We start from the raw sequence: 13,313 nt of genomic DNA, 5'->3' as shown, positions 1-13,313 counted from the left end.
TGGCAGCACTCACATGGTAGCTCACAGCTGTCTGTTACTTCAGTTTCTAGGGGATCCCACACCCTCACACAGCCATACATATGGGCAAAACACCATTGCCTGTAAAATAAATAAATCTTAAAAAAAAAAAAAGAGGCCAGTATATATTTTAAGTGATAATGAAAGTATGGCTAGAAAATAACTCAAACCAGTAATAACTAAGCAGAATTCTTTACCTTTACTTTGTAATTTGTCCTTGTGATAATTCCATCAAGTTCTTTGTTATTCCATGTTACTCTTTTTTGTTATTGTTGCTGTTTTCAAAAGACAAAGTCTCCATGTGGCCTAGGCCGGCCTGTAGTTCGCAGTTGTTCTGCCTTCCTGTGTAGAGGCTGCAGGAGTGTGCCCACCCCCACTCCATTGATCACGTGTCTCTAAATTATATTATTTTCATATTATTTTACTTTGAAATGTGCCACTTTGCAATTTGATTACAATACACTGCAAATCAGTTTCTTTAACATAAATTATAGATGAAAACCAAATTAAATTCATCACACCCAGTCTCACACTTAATTTCCCACCACTGTTCTGACACTTACTTACCTTTCCCATCACGCACTCTTATCACTTGTTATTAAATATAACAGTAGAACCAGAAATTGTTTTGGGTTTTTTTGGGTGTGTGTGCATGTGTATGTGTCTGTCTGTCTGTCTTATGGGACAAAACTTTTTAGGTTATATGGGAATCAATCCTAAAACATTCGTTTTATTAATAGTTTGATTTCTACCTTTTAAAAATTGATATATACATTATTCTTTCCTATCTTTTTAGCAACTAAACTCTGGACAAAACTGGTCACTTAGGGAATAAGACATTCTTCACTAAAAAGAAGGCTAGATAAGTTTAACCTGAAAATAAACATTACAGACAGTAGCAGTTTATTAGAAAAATATCATTATATGCTTATAGGTCTAGGGGTAGGCTGTGTGTGTGTGTGTGTGTGTGTGTGTGTGTGTGTGTGTGTGTTTTAATGAGAAATTGGATTTACACTATTCTATAGCAGTTGAAAGGATACAGAATGTAAAGTCTGCGGAGCTGACAAGGTTGCTCAGTGGGTAAAAGTTCTTGCCAGCACACCTAGCAACTAACAACTCAAGTTTATCCTTGGGACATTTACAGAAGGAGACAACCAGCTCTCACAAGTTGCCCTCTGAAGACAATATGCATGTATGCAGTAGGACATGTACCAGCACACATACTCAAATGCACAAAAAGTAAACCCGTGAATGTAATTAGAAATATTAAAGTGGGAATATTGAATTGTTGTGTATTTTAAGTTTCCAAGTCATTAATAGTATAATGATACTCAGAGAAAATACTTCATCTTTTGTGAGGGGCAGGTTGGGTTTTTTTTTTTTTTTTTTTTTTGAGACAAGTCTCTCCACATTGCCATGGCTGTCAGGAAATAACTCACTATATAAACCAAGTAGCCTTCCAGCTTACAGAGATATGGCTGGCTCTGCATCCCAAGTGCTACAATTAGCGATATATGTCACCATACCTGGCAACTTTATCATCTTTTTAAAAATGCCCAAAAGGAAATAATAGTACTATATGTTTCTAATATCACTAGTTTACCTTGACATTTGGAATGCCACGGTGTTGTATGGAACAATAAAAGTTAAAGTGTAAGCAATTTAAAATATTTTAGGATGATGATCATCATCATTATAATCATATGTGGGTATACCCATGGAGGTCAAAGAAGTTCATGGAGTAATTTTTACCCTCCAGCCTTAAGCCGCCATGTTCTAAGGATTGGACTCACGTAGCTAGCCACTGAGAAATCACATTGGCTTTGACTTCTTAATTTTAAAGTAAAATTATTAAAGCTTTAAAAAAGATGTTGACTCTTTTATTCTAAGTTTCAATAGAAATGAAGCTTGCTTAGTATAGAAATTTATAGTTTCTTAGCAGGGTTTCTGTATTAGTTCTTATTTTGATCAGGCACTAAAAATGAATAAGCCAATTCAGTCTTCATTTGAGTAATATAGTAGTTTTCTTTTGGTTTGAGTTTTAAGTAAAATTAATTTATTAAATACTTACAGGAGAAGGAAGGATTTTTTTTTTTTTTTTTTTGCTTTTGCTTTTGCTTTTGATATTTAGGCAACTTGAATGTTCCAAATTCAGGGAGTTTTGCCATATTTCGTTTAAGAATCCATCCTGGAGTTATAGGGGTTGCTATAGACATTTCTTTGATGGCATTGTGTGGTTCTCAAAGGGTTTCCATTTGAAACATGTAGAATTTTCTTTGTTTTCTAGTCACTCTTCTAGATTAAATTTTTATAAGTATATCAGTGTCTCAGCATTCCATTTTATGAGATAAAATCTTGAATACTCTAGCCAATGAATTATAAATGCTGTCTTTGAAATTACCATAGTCAAGAACTATTTACTTATTTGGTTACAATAAGTAAATAACTATAATAACTGGTAATAAAAGTTATTTTAACTGTTATACCAGTTATTTTATAACTATCATAACTAGCATTTCTACTTAATTTAAATTTACATTTATAGTAATGTGATGTAATTTACATTAACTATAATTACTAGCTCCATTTGTGCCAGGTATATATATTCATGTAATTTGTATAATCCTTAATTTTTGCTATGTATGCTTTTATTTTTATTACTATATTTTCAGTTACCATTATATACTAAATAGAACATTTCTTAAATACTTCAAAAGACATTTTTATAATTTATAAATTTATATACGTTTTAAATTCATAAAACTTAGAAATTTTATTTCAAGTTTTGTTTTGTTTTTTTTTTTTTTTACAGCCTTATGTGTGAAAAAAGAATCTTTGAGACTGTGAATAGCGTCAGGCACCCTTTCCTAGTGAACCTCTTTGCATGTTTCCAAACAAAAGAGCATGTGTGCTTTGTGATGGAGTATGCTGCAGGTGGGGACCTGATGATGCATATCCACACGGACGTCTTCTCTGAACCCAGGGCTGTGTGAGTACTCGGTGTCCTCACTCTTCACAACTCCTGCCTTTCTGTGACTGAAGAAAAAACAAACCTGTGAATTTTACATTTTTGCTTCTTCCCTAAGAAATTTCTTTTCCAGTAAGAAATGTTATTGTTCTAATTTTATACCTTTCACACAGAGGAAACCTAGGAAAGTTCTCCCATATACATCCTGCATGCTAAGATTTACCAAGATTACATCTTTATTCCAGTTGCTTCCCTAATCACTCAGCTATTGAGCACTGGTACCCAGCTCTGGACCAGTTTTTTCACTTGTGAAGCTCATAAAAATCTCAACTAGCATCTCTGTGTCTCTGCTATTTCCCAGGACTGTTACCCTTCCAGCCCTCTTCATCTTAAGTAGCAAGCGTGTCGTCTCTGTTGTTGAAGCCAGACTGCAGAGTGCCATTCTCTGTTCTCTTTCCTTCTCCTAAAGCATACAGACCTTTAGGAAATCCAGTCAGCTCTCTCCAGAATAGTCCCAAGTCATTAAAATAAAAAGATGAAAGTGTCTTGATTGATTTTCACTTTTGAATTATCTTGTTTATTCTATCAACTGACATTCGTAGGCAGTGTGACTTTTCCATGTGAGCGTTAGCCATGTATAGACAGTGATGGGATCACAGCTTTCAGTTTTCACAAAGGAAAGCAGTAATTACTTCTGATGCATAGGAAAGTATTTTAAAAGCAAGTTGAGCAGTAGCAGTAAGTCACTAATAATTCATTTTTTGAGTATTTAATACTTGGAAGATTTTCCTTTATTTTATGTGTGAGTGCTCACATGTATGTCTGTGCACTATGTGCATGTAGTGCCCATAGAAAGGCAGAAGATGGAGAAGAATCTCTTTGAGTACATCAAAATTTTTAAGGTGGAAAGCAAAGTCAGACCCTCTCTTCAGGAGATGGTCACAGGAGGATCTTGACTTTAGGCCAGGCTGAAATACATAGTTAATACCTTTATTTTAAAAAGTCATATTAAAATATACCATAAAACATACAAAATAAAAAAAACATAAAAATATATTAAGTAGATATTTACTTATTTGGGAATACTTTTGTATGTTTGGTTTTCATTTTAAAGAATTTTTTTTAAGCTTGTTTTAGCTTGATGTCCTGCTCTGCTGCCTGACCTCCATCATGTGCATTGGCTACAGCAGGTTCTATCTATACTAGTTGTCAAACTAGCAGCATCCGCGCTGTGGTTTTTTTCCTCTCAGAAAGAACGGGCTGCGTTTGCTAACAAAGCTTTGCCCTGCTGCCCGTTTTCTCCTTCTCTATTGCACACTGTGTCCCTCCTACAGAGCCAAGCCAAGATCCTCTCTTGGGACCAAATGAATCCCATTCAGTGCTATAGCTACACTTTTCTCAATTTTAAAATTTATTCCAATGGCACAATATATTATAGATAGTAGGAATAAATAAATATTTGAGGACTTAACCACAAAATTATGCATTGAAGTATATAAAAAAGGGTTCAAGAGCAGTGAATTTTATTAAACATTTGATTTAATTCTTTCAACAGATTTTATGCAGCATGTGTAGTTCTTGGGTTGCAATATTTACATGAACACAAAATTGTTTATAGGTAAGTATTTATTTCTTGTTTATATAATACTTACCTACATGTGAATTAGAAGTCTAGATAACTAACAAAGATATTTTATTCTTAACCAACTTTTTAGTTTTCTCCTACATGTGATAAGTGAATCCTACCCCAATGTGGGATTGGGCCAGGCTGGGTGCGGGTGCTGGAAGCCCCTCACAGAGATCTCTGGTCAGGGATAGGAGTGGCTCTTGCTTCCTCCACCGCTGGGTCCTGCTGGGCTCGTGTGTTCGGGCGAAGAGGGGAAACCCCAGAAAGGGAAGGGGGATCCAATTCTGCTGCTTCCTCTGCTGGGTCCAGCCTGTCCCAGTTCCATACACCAGTATTAACAGCTCTTATGACAGAAGCTCTCAGATAATGGGATGGTTCTTGCACCCCTTTACTTTTGGACAATCCACCTATATACATTTTGGGGATGGTTTGGCCAGGAATAGTGGTGCATGCCTTTAATCCCAGAACTTGGGAAACAAAAGAAGGTGGCTCTCTTGAGATTGAGGCCAGCATAGTCTACAAAGTGAATTTCAGGACATTAAGGGCTACGTAGAAAAACCCTGTATCGAAAAACAAACAAACATTAGATTAAAAAGTTTCATGTCTATAGACAAACTTCAAATTGTGATTAAGTCCAATTACCCTAAATAAAAATTTAAACTTGAATAAAAGGTATTTAAACTGATTCTATGTTTAGTCTACACAAAAGGAAGAAAAATGAGAGCATTCCAAGCTATAGCTTAAAAAAACATCTCTTAAAAGACAAAAGTTGGGCTCTTCTGGAAAATAAAAATTATGTTTTGTACTATTGGTTTACTGGTTTATTTTCATGTTTCCATCTTGAACAGAGATTTGAAGTTGGATAACTTGTTGCTAGATACAGAAGGCTTTGTGAAAATTGCTGACTTTGGTCTTTGCAAAGAAGGTAATTGGGCTTTGTAAATTCCTTTTCTAATAGATTGTTGTTTCTTTGTACTTTGTAGTTTTCAAATTTGTGTATGAAAACAATGTATTTTTTTATTTTAATTTTTTTCCACTATAACATTTGGATTGCTTATATTTACCAGTAACCACATTAAGGTTTTTGTCCTGTGATATAAATACCTCTAGAAACTACAGTATGAGATTCAGCTTCTCTTTGTATGGCTGACAGTCTGCAGTACATTAAGAAGGCACTAAGCACCAGCTTGTTGATCGGGACGGTGCAGAATGAAGTACCTGTGCCTAGGGACTTCACCAGGCTTACAACTGTCACATTTTGAATTAGAAAAAAATAGATGGAACTATCTCAAGATTGTTTTCTATTTATTGAGAATTAAATAAGACAGTTCAAATCAAAGATCACAAGAGAAAGCATAAAGATCACGTTATGAATAAGATATCCTCTTTATACTTAATGCTATGACTAATATATGCTTCCTCCTCTCTACACTAGTAGCTTTATTGTATTGCTTATTATTATCTCTGTTTCCATATTGCATAAACACAGTTCTTAGCTCTGTTAGTATTAGTGGGTGTTTAGTGGAACAGTAGTTTGATGTTAAGTCTTGGTATACTCAAGTTGGATCACCACATGCAGCAATGTCAGTTTTTTCCCTAAGCATACCTTCTAATTGTCATGCCAAGGTTGGTTTGTTTTGTTTGCTAATACTTGAATTTATCTTCTTCAGGAATGGGGTATGGAGATAGGACAAGCACATTTTGTGGTACTCCTGAATTTCTTGCCCCAGAAGTATTAACAGAAACATCGTACACAAGGGCTGTAGATTGGTGGGGCCTTGGCGTACTTATATATGAAATGCTTGTCGGAGAGGTAAGCAGCAGGAAATTGGAGAGTGAAGAGGTGGAAGATAATTGGAAGGATAAAGCACATCAGTTTTATAAAGACATGTACATGTGTCTCATATATGAGTAGGAACTCAGTTTTATAAATACTCATAGTGTGCTAATGATTGGCCGTGCGTGTTTCTACAATATCTTTACTAACCTCGTTTAGATTTTTATGTAATGGACTAAATTATGAATGTACTAAAATAGCTTCTTATATTTAAGTGTTGCGAGGTGATTGTATTTTGTGATTTTGAACATAACTGATATTTTGTTCTGAATACAAGAGACTAATAAAAATATACCCTATAGGCAGGTATTATAGTGGTACACACGTGTATTCCTTCCACTTTTGGGGACTGAGGCAGGAGGAATATGAATTTGAGACCAATCTTGCAAAAACATCTTGTCATTGAATTAATGTACAGTCAGTCAATCAGTTAAATAAATATGAATCTATAAAGAAAAATCCACTGTACGTTTATCAAGAACAACTGCAGTGTTGAAGAAATGACTCAGCAGTTAAGAGTCCATATTGTGGTTGCAGTGAACCCCAGTTTAACTCCCAACACCCTATTATGAGAGCTCATAACCATCTGTAACTCCACAGGTATCTATGCTCAAGTACACTTATCCCATACATAACTAAAAATACTTTCACAAACCTGGCATGGTGACATATACCTTTATTCCCAGCATTTGGAAGGCAGAGGCAAAAAAATATCTGGGTTTTGAGGCCAGCTTGGCCTAAAAAGTAATTCCAAGTCAAATAAATCTGTTACACAGAGAAATGTCTTGAAAAACAAACAAACAAAAAAAAAAAAAAAACCAAAAAAACGTTTACAACTCACTTTTTAAACAAGAGCAGAATTAGCCATCAACACTTTTCCCTGTTTTCTGTATATTAACAAAATTATTTGGGGGAAAACTGAATTATAGAATTTTTTTTACAATTTGTGAAACAGGAAGTAAATGAAAATGATAAGGGGCCTAACGTATGTTTTTTGAATTGCTAAGAATTATAATGAGAATGGGATTTAGAATGAGTATATTTTTTGACAAGGCAGTTGAAACCTTTCTTGAGAGGGATTTATTTTGCGACATAAGACAAAGTCCTGGAAACAATTGAATATTCTGGAGTTTTCCATTGCCAGCCACCTTCCTTGTATATCCATCCAACTCATGAATCATTTAGCAGCTGGATGAGTGAATGGACATCTTTAGTGTCAGATGGTTCTGAAGTTTTAGCCTGTGTGCTGCTTACTGGCATTTAGCCATAATGAACACTTCCATCCAGTGGAAAGCCCTTTCAGTTGGTCAAATTGGACTAGATTCTCTAGAAAAGGAGGGAAAGAACGACTCATTAAAGATCTATGTAAATATTAGCCTCTTTTATTTTGCATCGTCTTTAATAGATACAAAGTGGTTAATAACATGTCACAGAGCACTTGTGAGGTAGGGTTGGGATTTTTTGCTCTTGACATTTTTAGAACCTGTTTTTAAACTATATACTTTGTGCTGTAGGATCAGATATGAATTCCATCCAACCTTGTTAATTTTCTAAGACATGAGTTCCAGATTGAATTTTTCACCTCTATTTAGAAAAGCTGCTATAGGTATTTGGAATGGAAAAACTTGATTTAGCCTTAATATACACATTGATCTTACTTTCTAAGATGTCAGAAAACTGATACTGTTGCTGAAGGCTGTGGTGTACTTAAGTCTCCATTCTTCTGCCATATTTTTAAACCTTATTTTTAAGTAAGTCTAAGATTTAATTCTGATCCAAAATTATATACTTTCTTATAATTTACTCTCTGTCTAGAATAGTGGTATATACCTTTATTCTCACCACTCCAAAGCAGGTGAATCTTTGTGAATTTGAGGCCAATCTGGTCTACATCGCGATCAGAACAGCCAGTACTATATAGTGAGACCCTGTTTCAAACCCCACCTCATGCCCCAAGACTTTCGCAGAAAGTATTGTTGTAAATCTTGTTGAACTAATAGGCTGTTGATTTTTTACTTCTTCTGTTCAAGCTACTTTACTAGGTTAACAAACTGGTGAGGAAGCTCCTGCTTCGTAGTTATTAAAAGGGCTTCTAATTGGTTGAGTTTTAAACACACCCAGAAGGTATTGCTATTCCATTATAGTTGCCTTTTAACTCCACTTATTTCTAGTGCCTCCACAGGAAGATAATTAGGAAAGGAATTAAAATTTATTGGTTTGCATTATAGTTTTATAGTATTATTGAAGCTTCAATGATAATGTTTTTTTTTTTTTTTTTTACTTTTTATTGGTTCTTTGAGAATTTCACATCATGCACCCCAGTCCAACTCGTCTCCCCTCCTCTTAAACCCTCCCTCCATTCTTGCAACCTCCCCCCTACAGAGGAAAAAAAATCTTACTGTGGAATCTATGTAGCATGTTACAGTGTGTCCCACAGTACACCCTTTTCTCCACACTTCATTGCTGGCAAATGTTCATTGAAATGACTCATTTGACTGATACTAGGCCTCTGGCTCCCGCTACTCTATCAATACTGGAATCTCACTTGAACTTCTCTGTATCCTGTTACTGCCCTGTGTCATGGAGATACTATAGTTTTAGATTTACAGGACTGGTCCCTTCATGCACTCCAGCAGTAAGGTAGATGTTGGGTTGGGCCAATTCAAAGCCTAGATCTTGGCTTGAGGTATCTGGGCTGGTCCGACCTCTGGCTCTCCTGTTCATGCCTTCAAGGCAGGCTAACGCACAGCACAGGACTGTGGTTGTCTTAGGCTCACTTTTTTCAGAGAATGTAAGGCTACTCCTGATCATTCAGATTTTCATGGGTTAGAACTCTCCTCTCAGCCACCATTTGAAGCACATGTGAACAGCAGCTATACCTGCACCTGCAGTACATCTAGGGGCAGGGTTTTCTTGTGTGTTTCTGGTTTTTGTTTGTTTTACTGTTGAAAGTATGGTTTGGCTAAACTTTGTTTAGTTTAGTTTTGGTCTTTTGTTTTTTTATTTTTGTTTTGTTTTTTTGTCCCATTGGGTCATTGTCTGCATTTCTTGTGGGGAGGGTTGAAATAGGGCCTCACGTTGTAGCCCATGTTGACCTGGATTCAACAGTGTTCCTCCTGCTTCAGTCTCCCAAGTGCTTGCATGATGGGTATGAGTCACCATGCTCAGCTTGGAATCAACTTCTTAGTGTTGGTTTGTTTGAAACATGGTCTCATGTATCTCAGAGATAGCACAAGCTACTTACACTGTGTAGTGGGGGCTAGTCTTGAACGTCTCCTTTTTCTGCCTCTTTCTTTCAAGTGTTAGGATGGTAGGCTTATACACTATTCCTGGAGATTGAACCCAGGCTTCAACACTTTGGGCTGGCACTAATTGAGCCCATCTCCAGGTCCCATTTTGTTTCATTTCATTGCCTGAATCTTGGCTCTACTTTGAATATATGATAGTTTACTGTCTTAGGGCTTTTATATTTAGTTCTTATATATTATTATCTTCTTATTTCATCTAGTCTCCCTTTCCTGGTGATGATGAAGAAGAGGTTTTTGACAGTATTGTAAATGACGAAGTAAGGTATCCAAGGTTCTTATCTACAGAAGCCATTTCCATAATGAGAAGGGTAAGAAATTGGGAGCAAGAGGTTTTTGTTGTTGTTTTGTTTTAATTTTTATTTAAACTTAAGGTTTTCCTTGAAGAGAATTTTCCAGTTGAATTTTAGAAGTTGTTTTTAATTTATAGATGTTGCATGCTTTAGAAAAATCTAAAAAAAGATTCTAAGTTTTTTAAGTAGTGAGAGTCACTCCTTATTGGTTTCATCTTAACTTCCTAGTTGTTAAGGAGAAATCCTGAGCGGCGCCTGGGAGCTGGTGAGAAAGATGCTGAGGATGTAAAGAAGCACCCATTTTTCCGGGTAAGTGTAAAAGATCAAAGTTTTTTATGAAACGTGAGTGATTGGGAACAGTAAACTGAACTAGCTGGTTTATGTTTTGTGATCTAGCTAACCGACTGGAGTGCTCTAATGGACAAGAAAGTAAAGCCACCATTTGTACCTACCATTAGAGGACGGGAAGATGTTAGTAACTTTGATGATGAATTTACCTCAGAAGCACCTATTCTGACTCCACCTCGAGAACCAAGGATACTCTTGGAAGAGGAGCAGGAGATGTTCCGTGATTTTGACTACGTTGCTGATTGGTGTTAAGTTTCTGGACCAAGGTGGACTGACTACAAGAAGACCTCTTGAAAACACAGCCCTTCATTTGCTTTCTGTGCCACCAGGAGCTTCTGAGGTTATATAAAGCACATGAAGACGTGCTTACAGTACTGTTTTCTACTGACTAGTGTTTTCAGCGTAAATCTGAACACTGAAAGCAGTTTCGTGGAGTTTAGGCTGAGTGAACATTGGCCATGGAAATTCATTAGAAATAAATACTTTTACATCAATACTCTATTTTTAAAAAGAAGAAGAACCACTCTTTTATAGTCCCCATCATTGCCCTAGCCTGCCTTAAGTGGAAGGAAGATTAATTACTTAACTGTATTTTACAAAAGAAAAACTAGGGCTTCAGATGCTATTACTGGTCATATAAAATAGTACGATGCTGTTTGACTAAAGCATTTTTTAATGAAATCACTATAATATGAAAAAAAGTGGCCGTTTGTACACTTTTGGTGGCTTGATTTAAAGAAAAGAATGGGAATGTATTGATGTCTAGTTTGATGAATTTTCTATATTTGTGAGAACACTTTATTGCCTTAACTTTACCAACCATGTAGCAGAGCCTCATAGCTTCCCAGCAGAGCTACCTGCCAAACAAGCGCTGTTTATTACACAAGGCTGCAAAATGATAGGAGCACAGCATTTACTTCACATTAACAATGAGGACTTCCGAGCAGCTGGAACCAAGACACCATGTTAACTGTGTGCACTCCCAAAGTTGAGGCACCGTGGAGGATGCAGCTCAGTCAGGCCTTCCACCGTCAGTGAACCTGATCAACCCATATTTCAACCTAGACATCTTATTCTTGTGTCTGCTGTAGAAGGGAACTCTGTCTTTGTTAAACCATAGAGATTATCATGGTATACATGCTGTGAACATGTATATGTACAAGTTGTAATGTATTCTGTGTTGTAGGCATATTATTTAATTTCACCAAATCATCACTTTTGTACAGAGGCCAAGCTGACACCTCCAACTCCAGCATTTTCATTAAGTGCATTTGTACATTTTAGGCCGCTGGATCCAGATTTTATATTGGCAGTTACTGAGGGCAAAAGCAATATATTGTAACAGAATGTATAAATATTTTTGATAAAACAGTCTATATTTTATAAAAAATTATTATAACACTAAAGCTGTACCTCAAAAGTCTCACAAATAATTTGATCAAATACTCTACACATCCTCAGAGGATCCGTTTGTGGCTTTTTATCGCTCTTACCATATGCCTTTTTGCAAATCATGACCTTCACTGGGCTGGAATTTTTTAGGTTTTTGTTTGTTTTTACTATTTTTCTCTAGCCTGTCACTCCATTGTTCTCCCTCAGCTCAGTAATATCATTGATAAGGCTGTGCTTACCCTGTTAGGGCCGTGATACCTCAGGAACAGCAAGTTGGTAGCTAACTTGAATTAACCATGTAATCACAGTGAGCTCATCTCTTACAGTTGTCCAAATCTGAGTCAGTGAGAAACAGGAAAGCACATGAATGTGTGAAGAGTTGAGCGTGAAGCAGCCTTTCTGGGATACATTGGCCTGTTGTTGTGCTCTGAGGACAAGTAAAACTGTCCAGAGATACTCTACATTACCTTCCACATCTATTATTATTTTTCTCCCAAGATCCTTTGGAAGATTATTTTCTAAAGAGGGAACAATATGTTGCTATAAGTTGCTTTAAAATGCCAGGTAATTGCCTTGGAAAAGAACAATAGAAAAAAATAACAATTGTCTAGCTTTAATTTGAACAGTGTTAACACAGTCTGAAAATAAAACACTAACTACTTTTGAGGTACAGTCTGCACACCTTTGTTGGTTCTGAAATATGCATAGAAAGCAACGTTTCAAATGGGCTTTTAGCATTAAAAACTGACATAGAGTTATATACACAGTGTACAAAAAGTTTTTTTAATTGAAGTCAATCACTAAAAAATTTAGTGGCCAGGGCATAGTTACACAATTATGCTGAAAACACTCATTTTTCTGTAGTTTAAAATATATATATATATATAAACATGTATATATATATTTTAGCCAGATTTAAATTTTTAAGAGTGTAAATAGATTTTGCTATTACTGTATGTGTATTGACTGCTCAAGCACTTTGTAAGAAAAGCGGATACTTTAGAATGGTACCCTGTGCATCCAAATGAAATGTGCCTTTACGTCATTCTAAGAAAAAGGGGGTTTTGCAGTCATAAATTACCACAAATGCACAAATTAAAGTTTAAAATAGATTGAAATTTGTAACTTTGGTTTTAAGTTTTCATTCCTTTTAGAATTTTCCGTGAGTTAAAAAAGTTGGCATTACTTTGTTCAAGGTCTCTAGAAATTTATCTTTAGTTAGCTTCTTTTTATCCCGGGGATGGCACGTTGTCCACTTGACTTGTGAAAATGGGAGGGTTTCATTTTCTGGTTCTGTGTTCCATGGCTTCTTTCATCCATGCATAGAATGCCCACTGTCACTTGACACTGACACCAGGAAAGTTGCCAGGAGGAGAGAAGCAGTGAGATCTTCAAGAGTAAAAACCAAATATGCCAACGGTAAAGTATTATTAGCAATGGTGACATGGGAGCTTCCTCTCGTTAGGTCCGTGGTTCTCATCCCCGGGGTCAAATGGCCACTTCCCTGATGCTGGTGTTGCAGTTT

General features: G+C 36.1%; 1 protein-coding gene across 1 annotated transcript in view; it reads left to right on the top strand.

Moving 5' to 3' along the window:
* Positions 1–10,666, top strand: part of PKN2 (protein kinase N2) — a 98,853-nt gene extending 88,187 nt beyond the window's left edge. The window contains exons 16-22 of the mRNA XM_080915881.1: positions 2,831–3,007; positions 4,542–4,604; positions 5,462–5,538; positions 6,284–6,426; positions 9,959–10,066; positions 10,277–10,357; positions 10,445–10,666. Coding sequence (XP_080772007.1) covers positions 2,831–3,007; positions 4,542–4,604; positions 5,462–5,538; positions 6,284–6,426; positions 9,959–10,066; positions 10,277–10,357; positions 10,445–10,648 — 853 coding nt within the window. The 3' untranslated portion in view covers positions 10,649–10,666. The remainder of the gene's footprint in view (positions 1–2,830; positions 3,008–4,541; positions 4,605–5,461; positions 5,539–6,283; positions 6,427–9,958; positions 10,067–10,276; positions 10,358–10,444) is intronic.
* The last annotated feature ends 2,647 nt before the right edge of the window (positions 10,667–13,313 follow it).

This window comes from Micromys minutus, assembly GCF_963924665.1.
Source record: "Micromys minutus genome assembly, chromosome: 4".
Classification (NCBI taxonomy): Eukaryota; Metazoa; Chordata; class Mammalia; order Rodentia; family Muridae; genus Micromys; species Micromys minutus.
The sequence above is the reverse complement of the archived record's forward strand: the minus strand, read 5'-3'. Positions and strand labels throughout refer to the sequence as shown.